Below are 16,871 nucleotides of genomic sequence, written 5' to 3' on the forward strand. Positions count from 1 at the left end.
ACTAAGGAAATTCCAAGTAAATTGCAAAAATGGGGTGTTGAAAAGCACACAAAGTAACTCGAAAACAATCTATACATTTCAGAACATCATGGGAGGTGAGGGTTGTGCATGAAGAGGTGTGCTCAGTAGCATCTTATACAAAATAACCAAACTCGAGTTCTTTTCCTCCCCATCCAGACCATCTTCCTGGATCCACAAACCAAACCACAGTGCCTGGGGACGAGAGAGAGAGAGAGAAAGAGAGAAAGGGAGGGAAGGAGGGAGAAAGAGATTGAGAGATTTGAGAGACAGACAGAGACGGAGAAAGGCAGAGAGACAGAGAAGAGGACTTAGATTAAGGTCCCTGCCTCTGCTTCTGGGTTATTTGAATCAAGGGAACTCATTTGTCCTCAAGCACTTAATCATTTCATTCCTCTTTCTAGTTTTATTCTGAGGCATTAAGAGGAAAGAATCACCATGGGAGCTAAAGAGGGCCTCTTCCTCTTTCTAGCTGTTGCTTCTGGATTCCCTTACCCAAGGCCCAATGCATATTGTCCAGATGGCTTGGACTCTTGGAGGCGGATTCAGCTACTCAAGAACATGGTTGTGCTTAACCTCAGCAACTTGACTCAGCGTCAGTTCATCCTGGGGTTGGAGTGTGATACCGATCAGTTTAATTTGTTTAATGACGGATGAGGGAACTGGTCCACATTTTGAGTCTGTTGCACAGAACAAATTGGTTTGCCTCGCTCCCCCCAACCCCTTTATCATTTCAGCATTCAGAAGGCGAGCTGCTCTCATTAACCTTTTCGGAAAGGGATTTTCACTCCCTTCCTCTCCTGTGAGAAGTTGGACGCTGTCCAGGGTACCAACATGGACTGGAGTCCAGGAACTGGGTCCTTCAAAAGGTGTGTTTCTAAACAATGTGAACTCAGAGTACAATGACTGAACATTTAACCCACTGGGAGCCCAAACTCTCTAGTGTAGGAATACCTGCTCCAATAAAAGGCAATGTTTAAGCTTTTTACCTAAAGCATGGTCTCCATTGTAGGGAGATCTTTTGAGGTCTGAGAATAAAATGTTAGGATTTTTATTTATCTCTCTTGTTTTAAATTTCTACCTTTTGTATGTTTTATGATACATGCATATACTATATAAATGAATATATCTGCATGAGAGGGGGAATGCTCATTTTTCTTCTGAGAGGGGCATTGATCAGAATGCCTGATCATAGATCCAGAGGGATCAAGAGGTCAGTCTGGATTCCTGGAATTGGGGAGTCACATGAATGGGATTGATACCAAAAGCTGCTGCTGGTGGTAGTTTTAGAGGTGTAGGGTCGGAGCCAAGTGCTAAGCCTATTGGAGAGGGGAACCTCCATCCTCCCTCCTCACTGACCCAGACAAACACTGCACCCAGGCAGAAGAGAGGCAGGCTAGGTTTGGATGTCTTATAGACAATGCTGAAATGAGCGTAGGGATGGGGGCTACAGGGGCAGATGAATGCGTTCACTCCAATCTGGAAGGGCATTACGGGAAGCTCCTGACTCAACTCCACGATGGAGAGGTGTTTACACATCAAAAAGCTCTTCATAATAGGCATTGGGGTCTTCCTGAGACCGAGTAACCACCTTGAACTGGCGCCGGAGAAAACCGCCATAGCGCTTCTGGTTGTCCCACTTGAGCTTGGGACGGATGCGTCGCAAGAATCCCCCATAGCGTTTGTACAGGTCCTCGTGGCCCACCTTGTCCCCGTCCCCATCCCCATCCCCATCTCCAGCCACCTCTGAGCTCCTTTTGGGGTATTTGCGCAAAAAGCCCCCGTAACGTTTCACCTGCTCCTTGGGGTCCTCCTCATCGGAATCCAGTGTTCCAGCCTCCATGGCACCATCATTCGGCTGGGCCCCCCCCATCAGCTCAGACTCTGCTTCCTCCCCCAGCCTGCCAGAGAGACCCCTGAGCTTCTCCGCCAGGCTGCTGCTCAGATCATTCTCCTCTGCTGGGGTGCTGAGAAGGAATCTGTTTTTCTCCAGCTCCTTCAAGAAGGGCCCCGCGTGCTTTGCCAGCTCACTATAGGGCTCTTCCAAAGCTGCCTTGCTCTCCAAGTCTCCCTTGCCATTAAGCCCGAGGGTGAAGGGAGTGAGGAAAGACAGAAGGCCCTGGCACCTCTCCCACTCCTCAGCGGGCTGCAGGGTGGCCTGGCATTCCAGGGAGCAAATCTGCAAAAGACCCCAAAAGACCACAGTGGTAATACCACCACCATCAAACTGTCAAACTACAAGTCCCTGCCCCAGAGAGTCCCCTGTCCGGTGTCTGAGAAAATTAAAAAACCATTACTAAGCCCCAGGCTGCCCACTTTAACGCTGCCAGTGGTGCATAGAGGTAGGTGACTTTGTGCTCCTGTGGAGGATGAAGAAACAGACGTGGAGAGGTGAAACAGCTCTCCCAAAGGCATGGCTACAGGTGACATTGCCAAAACTGGAAATAAGATCTTCCCATAGCACTCTGCTGTGCTCACCCATAATCTTCCACTTCTGACTCCAGAGGGAATAGTTGGTTCTCCCAACCTTTCCTAGGTGTGAAGGATGCTGTGAACACTTTATAGAGAGGGGCAGAAGCAATGCAGAATGGTGGAAAGAACACATATGAGGGGATGTGTAAGGGTTCATCAGACCTAGAGGGATGATAGTATCTACTTCATAGCAGTAGGGAGGAGTCAAACATGATGATGATGATGATAACGGTGATAACAATGACAATACTAGACAGTACTGGAACTTGGACCCAGGTTCTAATGCCATGAGTCATCATGTTTAACCACTGGGCTCTTCTGAGATCATATATGGGCAGCACCTGGGGCACTGTGTGCATCCTAGTAAAGAGTGGCTAGAATTGTATATTTAATACTTTGCATCCTCAGTTCATGGAATCACCCTCGTTTTGCAGATGAGGAAACTAAGGCTCAGAGAGGGGTTTCCAGGGTCATGGAACTAGAAATTGGCAGAACCAAAGCTCACATTCTGTCCACCACACCCTTGTACCTCTACTCTAGCTTGTCTGCTGTCATGGGAGAGGCACAGGGAGAAGTTTGACGCAAAGTAAAGCCAGCAAGGCCAGCCAAGAGATGCTAAAGCCCCAGGAGAGGAGTCAGGCTTGGATCCTGACAACCAGATCCTGGCATCTAGGGGTGGTGAAAAGATCTCCTTCCCTGCGAGTGACTAGATTTGGAGGTGCCTATCAGCCTGGTGGTGAGAAGCTCTGAAAAGTTCATCTAGGGCTGCTGACTCCCAAAGTCAGCACCACCTCATAAATGACACTCCTTGTTACCAGGCAACAGGCTCCCTGGAAACCTGAGCTTCGGTCCCAAACCTGAGTGAGCCCATGGTGGTAAGGTCTGGGGTGGGGACAGGAGGCTGGAAAACAAAGTCCCTGGCACCCAGGCTGACCACGGCAGGACATGCCTTGCACAGGTGGGATGAGTCTATAGGACAGGCTCACAGCTGTCCAGGCCTGCTACCTTCCCTCTCTGGGATCCACACACAGATGGTCCCTTCCATGCACAGGCCCCAGGACCATCGAGGAGCCTTGCCTGAAACTCACCAGGGGATTGATGGGTTTGGGTCCATCCTGGGTCTTCACAACACACAAGGAGCACCGGGACAGGCAGTCTGCTGTGGCGGAGGGGAGCGCGAGGAGGCAAGCAGCCAACACCAGCCCCTGCCACGCCATTCTGTCTTGGCTCTTCCTGCTGGAGAGGGAGAAAGAGGAAATGAAATCTGTGATTGCCTACCCTGTGGGGTGTGTCCTGAGCCTGCAAAGCCAACTCCTGCCGGCAGCGCTGCACTGCAAGGCAACCGTTCTTGTTCCAATGGGACAGTCAAGACAACATAGGCCCAGGGAGGAGCAGTGGGTACCCAAGGCCAATGGTCAAGGAAGGGAACTAACATGTGCTGAGTGCCTGCAATGTGCTAGGAGCTTTCCTACGTGTTCACATTCAATCTGCACAACAACTCTTAATGTGGGTTGTGCTATTAAACAGATGGGAAAGGTGAGGCTCAGAGAGGGGAAGTGATTGCTCCCACAGCTAGGAAGTGGACAAAGATCTGTCAGGCATCAAAACCCACTCTGACCATGCACGCAGCCAGTAGACACGTGGCTATCTGCTTTTCTGTGTTCTCTGGGGCTTCCATCCCCTTCCCTTCTCCCCTGCTCCCCAAGCTGTCCCCAGCTCAGTCCTTTCTGCTGTGGACCTTTCCCACCCCAGCACTTCTCCTTACCCCAGCCATAGCTCCACCTTCACCTGTCTCCATGCTGGCCCCCCCGCCTCCACCTCCTTCTCTGGTCCCTCCTGCCCACCTTGAAATGCCTTTCTCAGCATATCAATGCTGGGATCAGACCCACTGGGCTGGGTCAGGTCTGGTCCTTCTCCTAAATGTCAGGGACACTCTCAATTCCACCCCTACACCCAAGTCTTCAGCTCTGGGTTCCGACCACATCCAGCTACCTGTAATTCCCCTAATGAATGGATCAGCGCCTGTCCCACCCCTGGCCCTTTGCACATGTTAGTCCCTCTTCCTGGAAAACCCTGCTCTCCTCTTCTGTTACCTATTGTTTAGGTCCTAGAGTAGATATCACCTCCTCCAGGCAGCTTTCCCTGATCTCCTAGGCTGGAAGTGATGTTCCTCCTTTGTATTATCCCAGAAGCTAGTGCTTCCTCCATTAAAATAGTCCAATACTTGGTAATTACCTATGTGAGTCTTCAGACTTTGGTTCCATGAAGGCAGGAGCTGTGTCTTGTTTTCATCTCTGAAATACTTTCTCTGTGTTCCTCAAACATGCCAGGCTTGCCCCTACCTCAGGACCTTTGCACTTCCTGTTTCTCCGTCTGTGGTACTGTGGCCTCAGATTTCCACATGGCTCACTCCTTCTTGTAACTGAATGAATTCAGTGTCACATCACCAGGGAGGCACTTGCTGACCCCTGCGTTTAGCACAGCTTACTGGGTCTCTCTTGCATCCCCGTGCTTTGTTTGCATCGGAACACTTACAACCTCAGACTGTCCTGCCGTTTGATGCTTGTCGTTGTTGTTGTTTATTATCGTCTCCCCACTAGAATATTAGCTCCCTGTGGGCACAGACCCTAACCGGCATAGTCCCACTGTAACCAGCACCCACAAACCTGACCAGCATATAGTAGGCCCTCAATAAATCCTAGGCAGATGAATTAATGCTTCACAAAGAGTCTATTAAAAGCTGTCCCTTTCATAGTTAGCGCCTTATAAACCAAATATCAAGATGCAAATCTGTCAAATGGGAGCACAGTGAAGAACTCCCAACTGGAAATGGGCAGTTTCCCCGAGACACCACCCCGGGCATGGCTGCCACGCTCTTCCCACCCTGGTCCCTGTAGTCTGCAGCCTCCATCGCTGCTCTCAGGTATGGCTGTCCTCCCTCCCCTCTCCCAGTTCCCCTTCCTGCACACTGCCCTGTTTCCTCAGGTGTTGAGGGGGGTTAGAAGACTCCACCCATGGCCCCAGGGCCCCATGCCATAGCCCAGAGCTAGTCTCAGAGCACGCAGTAAGTTCCCCTCCAAAGCATGCCTGACGAGGAGCCCAGCCGCCATTGATGGAGCCCCTACTGTGCTTCAGGCCTTGACTGAGCCCCTGCGTCTGTCATCTCATTCCTTCCTCCCCGTTGAGGAGGGCACTTTCGGTTCAGTGAATTCCCCATGCCCCCCGGTGAGTGGTGAAGCTGGTGTGCAGGCTCATTCTGTTTGACTCCCCACACATGTGCCCATAATGACTACAATTTCTAGAACCACTTTGATTCACTAGCAGCTGAACCCTCTGTGAGGCCCAGAAGGCCCCATGCACAGAGTTGTTACTTATATATTATTCTCAATCCACCTGCCATCTGTGAGAGGTGGACATCATTATCCCCACTTGGTAGATGAGAAAGCTGGTGCTCAGAGAGGACTGGTGAATCTCCTGAGGTCACACAGCAATTAAAGGCTCGTCTGCCTCTCTTGAGGCTGGGCTAGGTCTGCTCCCCTAAGCAGAGAAGCTCAGAGAAAAAACCTCGGGGAGGTGGACCTGTGTCCATCCCATGCCCCTCTCCTTCCTCAAGTTTCTCTCATGCTCTATCAACTGCTGAGCGGATTTGGGTTCCAGGCCAGTGAGCTGTGCCATTTATGTGCAGATGCAAAGCCGGCAGCTCATGTTTCCTCTCCTATCAGCAATGGCTGCGCTGGGCTGGTACAAGGTCAGCAAGGTCTTGCTCATCCCCTGGGGAGGCGCAGCATCACCACCCTCTAACTCCCGGCCGAAAGCTTCCCGCACAGCTTGGCTGCTACGGTAGGAAGCTCGATTTGAGATCTCGTTGTCCCAGGCAAATACAGTGTCAGCATCCTTTCTTTTCATCCATTTCCTTTATATTTAATAATGATAGTTCCAGCTGATCTGATGGTTGGTGAGCACTCAGGCTGTTCTGAGTGATTCTCATGAATGAACTCATTTATACTCATGGCAACTGTGTGGAGTGGGTACTGTTGTCATGCCCACTTCACAGATGAGGAAACTGAGATAAGACACCTGCAAAGACTCTAGAGCTAGTAAGCGGCAAAGCTGGGATTTGCCCCCAGGCAGTCTGGCTCCAGCGCCCCAAAGCCCGCCTTCCTAAGCATCCGGTACAGCCCCAGTCCCTTCAATGCACCCCCTCCCCAGCCTCCAGCTCCTCCCTCCTGGCTCCAGAGCCGCCTCCAATTTTGCCCCTGAGACACCCTCCACACAGCAGCCAGAGGACAGTTCTGAATGACAGTGTGACTGCACCCTGCCCTGCGTCTGGGTTCTCCATGCCCCCCAGCCTGGCCCTCCAGGGCTCTCCTGCCGAGGAGAGCTGCCATCGACCTGGCTCACTGTGTGCACGGCCCTGTGCTGAGACCTGTCCATATCTCAATGTAAGGGGTCCTCGTAACAACCCCCAAAGGCTGGGACTGATAGTCTCCCCATTCTGCAGTGAGGAAATGGAGGCACAGAGAGGTTACATCATCTGAACAAGGAATCCCAGCAAGGGCACAGCACCCAGACTGGATGTGAGCTCCGTCTGACCTGGACCTGACCAAACCACCTGCAGTTCTACAACGAATGCCCCCTGTGCCCCATTTGCCCCAAACTTTTGCACATGGAGCACCTTTCTCATGCCGCCCATCCACTCCGCTCTCCCTCTGACCTGGCTAACTCTCATTGTTCTTCAAAACTCAGTCTCGGTGGCCTCCTTCAGGAATCTTGTCTGGATTAGGCTCCTCTTTTGAGCGCTCACAGCTCTCTGTCTATCACGTAATTGCCTCTTTCTGAGTCTCCTGCCAGCTCCGACTTTGTAAGTGCAGAGTCCCTGAGGTGAAAGAGTATGTGTGTTTGAGGATGACAAGGAGGCCAGGGGGATGAGGGAGCATAAGGGAGGAGACGTGGGCAGAGGCCGGATGGTGTCAGCCCTTGCAGGCCAAGGTGGAGCTTGCATTTCATTCTAATGTGATGGGAAAACTAAGGAAGTTTGAGTGATTGATGAATGAATGACTGAAAGACTGGTGTCCCTAGCGCTGAATGCAAGGTTAGAACAGGAACAAGAGCTCCACACGCGTGTGTTGAGTGAATAACCAGGCAATCCTGGACCTCTCAAGAGGCCCATTTGAATTTTTCCGGCTCATACTTTTGTGCCCCCAGAGAAATCTCACAGGTCTGCAGGGCATCTAAAACCAACACCTGCTAAAGAAATTGGCAAATGTTAATGAAACCATGGAGTGGGTGAGGGGAGGAAAGAGAAGAGGCAGATAGGAAAGGGGAGACAGGAGGGAAGGGGAAACCAGACCAAGAAAGTGAAATAAGGGGGTGGTGGGGGGAGAGGGACAGGGGGAAGTGAAAACCAGTCAAAGACAGGCAGAGCAGGGAGAGACAGAGGGAGAGAGGGAGGAAGAGAGACTAAAGTGGAGACACAGAGGCAGAGGAGAGAGAGCGAGCGCTGGAGGGCCAAGAAGAGGGGGAGACACAGAAAGACGGAAGGCATTGGGATGGGGGGGGCAGAGAGAAGGAAACAGACAGGAGTATGAAGCCTCCATTCCAACCTTACTTGGGCTACAGGAGATGGGAAAAGAAAGAGGCAAAAAGGAGTGATAATATAGGGCCTGCAACCGAGAGGAAGCAAAAGAAGTTGAATGAATTAACTGTGTGGAGGGCCTACTGCAGGCTGGGGCTGAGGGCTCTGTATCCATGGTCACATCAATCCAATAACAGAGTCTCCTCCGTGCCAGGCTGTGTGTTACCGCTTTACACGTATTATTCTAAACCTCACAACAACAGACACCCAGAGGTGAATGTTTTCATACCCATTGTACAGGGGCAAGACTGAGGCTGGGAGAGGAGAAGTTGCTTGCTCAAGTCCACTTGGCTTGTAAGTGGGAGAGTTAGGCCTCCAAATGGATCTACCCAATCTCTAACAGAGACACATCAGCCCTGAGGTTTTCCTAAGCCATCCTGTTTCCTTCCCTGCGTAGGATAAACAAATTATTGAGCAACGTCAGATGAGTCCCGGGGCGGAGAGTTTTCCCCTTTGCTGTGGGGATTAGCTTGGAAGCTGTACATGAGAGATAGCCCTGCTGGCTCATGCCCCTGACTTGGGAAGAGCCAGGAGAAAAGGAACTTTGCTGTTGATCTCTGTGTAGGACGCGGAAGGGAGCCTGCTGGGTGAGCTCCAGGGGCAGTGAGTCAGTGCGCAGACCCCGGGGAGGGGCCAGGGTGGGGGGCTTGCGTGGCCTATGGTGAAGGAGCCTCCTAAGGCCCCCCCCAGAGAAAAACCTCCCCACCTGCAGGTTTAGGAAGCATTTCCTCAGCCACTACCTAGAGGCACATCATGACAGCCCGGTGAGATAGGCTGGTGCCGGAGGAGGGTGCCTCTCATAATCACGTGATCCAATCCTTGGACCCAATCTTTATATGTACACATCCCATTGTTTCTGTTTCTCTGCAGAACGCTGATTCATACAACACCCGTCCCATTTGTTTACATAGTGTCTTGGCTGCTTTCATGCGACAAGAGCACAGCTGAGTGTTGAAACGGGGACCACAGGGCCCGGAACGCCCAAAATATTTACTATCTGGTCCTTTACAGAAAAAGTTTGCTGACCCCTGCTTTTGTTACGTTTATAACCATTTTATCATTTTAATTATTCTAACAGTTTGGAAGCTGATCTTCTTGGGGAAATCAGAGGGGGATCACCCCCCTCTCCTAGCCTCAGTCTTCTCACCTGTCAATGGGTGTGTATCACCTCCCGGCAGCGGTTCCATAAGAACCCCCTGGACGGCACCATTTAAAGGCCAACACACTGTAGACTCTTTCTTCACCAGGGGCCCAGAGTTCCTTGAAAGGGAAAGGACTGCTGGCCTTCTTACCTCCTCTTGATATTTCTACATTGTAGTCGGAGGGCTCTGAGGAGCAGCAAGCATTTTTATTTAAAAAGCCAGCATGGAATGATAATGGCTTGATTTAACATCGCAATTACCTCTCTGAGCACTTTATCGCATATGATTATCCCTATTTGATAGAAGAGGAAATGGGAAAAGGTAGAAATGAAATCACTGGTTTAAGGTCACATCATGAGTCAGGAGGGAAATGGAGACAGAACTGGGACCTCCCACACCCAGGCTGTGACCCCAGCAAGCGCTGCGCTGCTGCTCTGTGCCAGGCCCGGGGCCTCCCGTGGACCCTCCAGGGCAGCTTCCAGGTGGAAGAGTGGGGACCACGTGACAGAGCCCCCCAGGGCCCTGAGCACCTGTGTGGCAGAGATGGTATTCTGAGTCCTCCACAGCCCCTGTGTAGGGCACAGTGACGGGCCTGTATCTCAATGACTGCATCCTCCTCCCCTCAGGAGGATCCGGTAGGCTAAGCACTGAGCCATTTACTCGATGGGGAAACAGAGACTTGGAAAAGCAAAATGACTGGGCCAAGAGGCCGGGCCACAGGGAGCAGGCTTAGGGTCGGCCTGAGACTCTGCTCCACAAACCAGCCTGAGCTGCAGGCACTGGGGTCCCCCCACTCCAGCTCACGGTCCTGAAGACAAGACTGTTCCGGGACTTACACCCCACTGGAAAATACGTAAAGTTCACCTTTGTGGGTTTCCAGTGGGCTGGCCAACAGAGTCCCCCCAAACTGGAAAATAGTGTTTTTGTTAGGCCTTTAGAGTCATTAACAAAGACTGGATTATCAATCTGGGGGCACGGGGGAGACCACCCTGCAATTCATGGTCATGGTGTTCATTAAGTGTATTTTTGAAAGAATGTTATTTGAGAGCAAGATTCCTATGGAACTCTCACCCTTTGTTATTGGATGCAATTAAGAGATGGGGAGAAAAGCAGTGGACAGAGAGATGGAGGTGAAAAGACAGAGAGAGAGAGAGGATGAGAAGGAAAGAGAACGGCAGAGAGTTGCATATGGAGAGAAAGAGATAAAGATGCCTAGAAAAGCAGAGAGTGAGATGACAGCCCATGTGGGAAAAGAAAATACAGATGAGAAGCAGAGATGGGGAGAGGGTGAATGGAAATGAGAGGGAGAAGGTATAAGGAAGGGGAAGGGGGAGAACAGGGGAAAAGAAGAGGGATGGAGAGAAGGCAGAGAGGAAGTGGATCTTGATCAGGAGGTTGACCTACTATATGACTCACAAACACCAATTCCCTCCTCCCACGACCCTCTGATCTGCCCTGTGTTTCTAGTGGCCGGTGGACCAGTGACCCAACCACATAATAACTGCTCTGTAAGCTCTTGTCAGGTTAAATCGAACTGTCCAGTAATAGGCCAAGGAGCCAAATGCCTATGGGCACATTGCCCCCTGGTGAGCATGCCTGCAGCCTGCAGTGACCACTCTGGCCAAGGGGACGGCTGGAAGGATTCAGGGAGAGGCCTCCAGAGCCAGGAGATGTGACTCGTGGCCCTGGGCCACTACCCTGTTGCCAGGAGCATCCATCTGAACTCAGGCTGGAGGGATTAATGACGTCTAACTTCATAGGACCCAGGGACACCTCTCCATCTCCAGGGCCTGATCCTGGGCTTACCTGGGTGTCTCCAGCAATGTTTATTGCCTGCCACAATGGCCAGCTCTGTCTCGGTGAAATCGTTTTAGCCCTTTGTCGGACCCAGTGAGATTAACCAACATTTATGGGCTGGGATGAGGGAAAACGGTGAGAGATAATCAGCTAGCTGACTGCACTTTCTCAGACATGCGTTGGAATCAAGCCACCAACTATTGATCCCATTCAGAAGATGGAAGACATCTAATAAATACAATAATTGGGCAAGAATGACCCAAGAGGTGGGCCGTGGGCAGGGGAGTTAGGAAGGATCGATCAAGAAGAGACTTCAAGATCCTGAGGTGGCAGCTGAAGACATAAAATCTTCTGTTGGTGTGGAGAGAAGGGGGTGGGGTTCGGAGAGGAGTGCCAACCCCACAAACAGAAATGTTAGACATTAGATCATATTTCCTGGACGTAGCACACAGCATGATGGAGTGGGATGAACAAGGATGCTATAATAGGTTGGGGGAAGGGGGGGGCTCCAATTCTGCCACTTTGGACAGTGAAAACTTGAGCAGTCACACTAGCATTTCCTGAGTACCTACTAAATGCCAGGCATAGTACTGTATCCCATGGGAACCTCTAGTAACCTCAGGAGGTGAATATTATTGTCCTTATTGCTCAGGGAGCACTGCTGTCCCCAGTCACACAGCAAATGAGTGGTGGGACCGGGGACTTGAACCCAGCACTGTCTCGGGTGTTATGAGACACACATTTAGATGTTATATGAAAAATTCCTGGCTCCTCAAGACCCTAACCCCTCTCCGCGTGCCTTAAGGGGATTGCAAATTTCTCGAACAGCCCCAGAGCTGGTCCCTTTGCCCACTCCGCTACAACGTGCTGGGTACTGCTAAGAAGACTCTGCAGTATCCCTCTTCCAGCTGTAGCGGAAACATGGGATTCGCCTGCCACCCTCTAGCTCATCTGGGGCAAAGCCGTGGGCTTGAGATCCCTTCAGCAACCTCCCCCAGCAGCACAGCTCGCCCGGCTTGGGCTGCTGCAGCAGCTCCCCCACGCAGCTCTCAAAGCCTGGAGATAAATGACCTGCAAAAATAGAACAAAAGGCAAGGTGAAGTGGGACTGGGGGGGAGAAGGTGAGGGGGAAAGAGATAGAAGGTGCAGCGATGGGAAGGGGAGCAGGGGAAAAAAATAAAGAGAAGCAGATTGACATTCTGAAACGTTTTGCAACGGATCTTCACTGGAAAGCCTGTCAAATTAGAAAGACAAGCCTTGGTATATTTTCCCAACCCTTGGAAGAAAGACGGTAATGAAGACTTTTGGTTTGTGGGAGGGGAACTGAAATCAGATCCAATGACCTGAAGAGGTCGTTTCCTTGGGAAGCTTGGAGGCTTAATAAGGAATGTTTGTAAAGTTTGGAGAGATTCTAGATAAAAGATACCCAGGAAAAAGTACGAGGTCACAGAATTTACTATTCAATCTTGGAGTCATCAGCAGGCTTTTTTTCCTGAAGCTCACCAGCCTTTTTTGCGAATCAAACTTTGAGATTCTATAATCCTTTCTTTGAATGCGGATACCTTTACCGGTGAGAAAATGCCTTTCCAAAAAAAAAAAAAAAGAAAATGCCTTTCCCATCTGAGTTTCCTCCCTGCCTAACCTTGACTCCTCTGGCTGTAATTTACATGAAAGCAACAAGTCCTCTCAAAGTAAAATTGACAAGAAAAATCCTGCTAAGCTTGGGTCTCCTGGCATGTTGTCACTCTCTCTCCCCATTCCCTCCCAGCAAAACAACCCCAAACTTCATTTCTGTGTAAAATTACATCACAGGAAGCCACTCAAGGCAGCACCCTGTCAGCAATTAAACACGATCCAAAAAGAATGAAAAGGCTGAACCTGCTTGTACCTTGATGTACATGATACATGGTAAATGCCAGAGCCTTGATGTCTCATTAATGTCCCCAAGCTCTTGTTCTTAAGTCCAGTGAGAATCACTGACCTTTAAAATTACTCTGATTAGGTAAACCTCCCACTTCTTCCACCCAGGGCGTCCCGTTCTTGCATGGGCACCGCAATGCGGAGGCAGCCTGCCAGGGGACGAAGACGCCCCCCAGTCAAAACCTAGGAGTGGTCCTCTTGGGACGGAGAGGCCCACCTGTTTAAGACAGGGCTGTACGGAGAGGGGAATTCCAAAGAGCAGTCCATCTCATACTGATCTGGCTTTTGTAAACTAGCCTCATAACTCTTACTACCTCTGCCAGATAATCAGACCCAAACCGGAAATTCCCCAGCCCAAGCTCCCACCCTCTCCAGGTTCAGAGAATCAGGAAAAATAAATAAAACCGAGAGAGGGTTCCAACACCCTCTGGATATTACCTGCGCTCCTCTTTGTCCCTGGGCAGCTCCTGGCCGAGCAGGTGGGAGGGTGGTGGCTGCAGGTGGCCGGAAGACCCAAGGATGGTCCTGACTCTGGTCCAGAAGGAGGTGCCAAAGGGGTGGCTGTGAGCACCGCCAAAGCCCCTTAGAATGGCAGTTCTGGTGCCTCAGCCCCCCTTTTATGGACTAGAACCTCCCCCTGTCGCTCAGCCTTTGCTCAGCACAGGCTGCTCAGAGCCAATGGGGAAGTAGCTCAGAGCAGTCAGAGACGCAGACCCCTGGGCCCTTCAACTCGAACTCCCTGGGCCCAACACAATAGGCTTCTCTTCGTGACCGGGGATGTGGAGGAGGCAGGCAGCCGCGCTGGGAGGGGGTGGTTTCTGGGTGTAGTGCTGTTTGTCACTTGAAATCCGGCCACTTCAGTCTTTGATGCATTTCCAGGAGAGTGTCACAGAAAAAGAGAGAGAGAGGTGGGGAAGGACAGAGCGAGGAAGAGTTAGAGACACAGAGAGAGACTCAGAGAGAGAGACAGACAGACAGATACAGAGACAGAGAAAGAGATAGAGATAAACAGACAGACAAGTAGACATAGAGACAGATGGAGACAGAACGAGATGAGAGAGTTAGAGAGAGACAGACAGACAGAGAGACAGAGAGACAGATGGACACAGACAGAGGGAGAGAGAGTCAAAGAAACAGAGAGCCAAACAGAAAGGTTCAGAGAGAATCAGTAACAGAGAGAGACTGTGTCAGATGACGGGGAGGGATACAGACAAAGCAGGGGAGAAAGAGTCAGAAAAACACGGAGACACAAGGAGAGTGTCAGCTCTCAGAGATGAGGAAACCCAAAGAGACAGGTAGAAACAGAGAGACAGTCAGAGGAAGAGGGATAAGGAAGCCAGGACACAAGACAAACTCAGAAGCCACACGACAAACAGATGCAGAGACGGAGGCTGCGAGAGTCCTGTGAGAAGAAAGACAAGAGGCAGAGGAAGGCAGCAGGGGCGTGCGTGGCCCTGTGTTGTGTGCTGTGGCAGCTCCGCGCATGGCTGGTGCATGCGTGTGCTGGAATGTTTTTGTGTGTACATTTGCCTGCAACCGACAGTCGACTCTGGTACATGCCTGAGCTGGTGCCAGGCACAACCAGCCCTGGCAAAAGCACAGCCCTTCCCCAGCAACCAGGAGCTGCGGTTTACTTTTCTCTGGCGGCAACACAGAATGAATATCATGAAATCCTCCTCAAAATCTGGGCCACGATGTGCGTTTGCACGCACTCCAGGCGGGGAGGCAAACCCCCCTCGTGTGCACCTTGGCCCCATGCCAGCAGCAGCTTGAAGGCTGCACTCTTCATGGCTACAAATGCCTTCCAGAACATAGGGGGGGTCTCTGAGTTTGGAAGAGAACATGCTTCTCCCCTCAATCAACAGCAGATAAGCAGTTTACGGTGGGCGGCACGGCTGTTTCACAAGTCAGGCAGGGGCTGCCCATTTCGTGGGCACCTATGCTGCATCGGGCAGTTAGCCAACATTGCTGGGTTTAATCTCCACGACCTGGACAGGTAGAGAATATTATTCACATTTTGCAGATGAGGAAAAAAAGCCTAGAGGGCTGAGAAACTTGCTCAAAGACACACAGCAAGTAAGTCACCAAGCGAGGATCCAAACCCAGGTTCATCTGACCCTGCTCACTCCCTCACCCTTCCTCTGCCTACCCTGGGGGGTGGGGGGCAGGAGCTTCGTTCTCTGGGAATGTTCCTCCACCTGCACAGTATAGCAGAGGCTACACTATTTAGGATGTGGATTTGATTCCCAGCTCTCGCTCACCAGGGGAGAGACCCTAGACAAGTTTCCAGCCTCAGCTCCAGTTTGCTTATCTGTAAAATGGAGATAACAGTATCTAGATCTTGTGAGGCTGAAACAAGAGGATGTGCGACACAGCACGTGATGAGTGTTCCATGACCACTGGTCTTGATGATCAATAACGTCGTTCCCGCTCTGATGCACCACGGTTCTCCGGGGCATCGTCCTCTCTCTACACCTGGTTCGTTACAAGCTGGAAGATGCAAAGGGCCGTTCACTGGGCACCTACTATGTTTCAGACACTTCTGCACGGTTCACTGTATACTCACAACAAGCAACGGGTGGTGTGCATACCACAATGCATCCTCAAACCGATTAGGCAGCTGAAGTTCAGGGAGGCCCCAGACACACAGGGAGGGAGGAGGAGTTGAACCCAGCCCCACGGGCCCCAAAGCTCGGCTCACGCACATCCCCCTCCAGCTTCGAGATGAGGTCTCCCTCCTCCCTTCCAGAGAGGACTCTTTGGGATCTGATCTTGTCCCCCCTTTCCTTCCTTGTCCCATTTCCCAGGCAGCATGTAGGGTCTGACAGGCAGAAGCAAAGACCCCAAGTACCTGGCCGTACCTCAGGCCACCTCCCTTCCTGGCGACCCAGAGGGCTTGGCTAGAGACTATTCACTGCCACCTGGGGATCTGGGAACTGGAGTAGCTTCTTTACCCCCAAGGCCAAATCCTCACCCCAGTGGCCCTCTGTCCTCCTTACTGTTCACCTCCTCCTCTTCCTCCCCTCCACCTCTATAAGCTCTTGATAATAACCTCGAATAGAGAAAGGCCCTAAGATATGGGGTACCCATTCCTGGAAGCCAGCAGGCACTGGAAGAATAGAGGCGTAGGGCCTCTCTTGACTATTATTCATCATAAAGAGAAGTAAAAACAGCAAGGGTAGAGATGCTGCAGAAAATCCTGCTTTAAGTCATTAACGTTTCATATCCTTCACCCCCGAGTCTATTGTCAGCCGCAAAAGCAAATGGCTCATTCACTTGCTTTTCCTTTCCTTCTGCAACATCCTTTATACACACGCAGGACAAGGCCAGGAACAGCCTTCTCCCCTAGTCCTAGAGGAGCTAGTCCTGAAGCTCACCCACTCCAGGCTTGGCGATGCTCTGTCACATCGCAGGCCCCACAGCAGCAGCACGTGGGATAGGAAACCACAGAACTGGAACAAGTTCACTTGGGCTCGAATCCCAACGCACCCGCCGACTACCTGGTGGTGACTGGTGGATTCCTGGCCTCCCTGAGCCCCCCGAGTCATCTGCAGACAGGGGGACAGCACCCGCCTCATGCAGGGTCAGGACTAACCCGAGCTCTGCCGTGTCCTCAGGGCACACATCTCTGATTGAGATCTTGATGTGAACCAAAAGCAAAGGCTGAAGAGAAGGAGGTATTTGAAACCACCAGCCCTCAAACCATTCTGTTGGGGAGGAATAAGGAAGAACTTGGCAGAAGATAGACAAGTGAAAAAATAAAGCCAGCTTTTCTTAAGGCCGCCCTACATGCCAGGCCCTGTTGTCAACCATTCACAGTTATTAACACACTTGATTTTCCCAACAGCCCTGCAATTAGATGCGGTTCCCACCCCGCTTGACAGACA

The 16,871-nt window shown here is 51.3% G+C and overlaps 1 protein-coding gene across 1 annotated transcript in view; it reads right to left on the minus strand.

Annotated features, from left to right (window-relative positions):
* Positions 1 to 1,473: 1,473 nt before the first annotated feature.
* Positions 1,474 to 16,871, minus strand: part of PDYN (prodynorphin) — a 67,705-nt gene continuing 52,307 nt past the window's right edge. Inside the window, exons 4-5 of the mRNA XM_036826178.1 lie at positions 3,579 to 3,726; positions 1,474 to 2,197 (exon numbers count right to left, since the gene is read on the minus strand). Of these exons, the coding sequence (XP_036682073.1) occupies positions 1,550 to 2,197; positions 3,579 to 3,726 (796 nt within the window). The 3' untranslated portion in view covers positions 1,474 to 1,549. The remainder of the gene's footprint in view (positions 2,198 to 3,578; positions 3,727 to 16,871) is intronic.

Source organism: Balaenoptera musculus, chromosome 15, assembly GCF_009873245.2.
Source record: "Balaenoptera musculus isolate JJ_BM4_2016_0621 chromosome 15, mBalMus1.pri.v3, whole genome shotgun sequence".
In the NCBI taxonomy this organism is placed as follows: domain Eukaryota; kingdom Metazoa; phylum Chordata; class Mammalia; order Artiodactyla; family Balaenopteridae; genus Balaenoptera; species Balaenoptera musculus.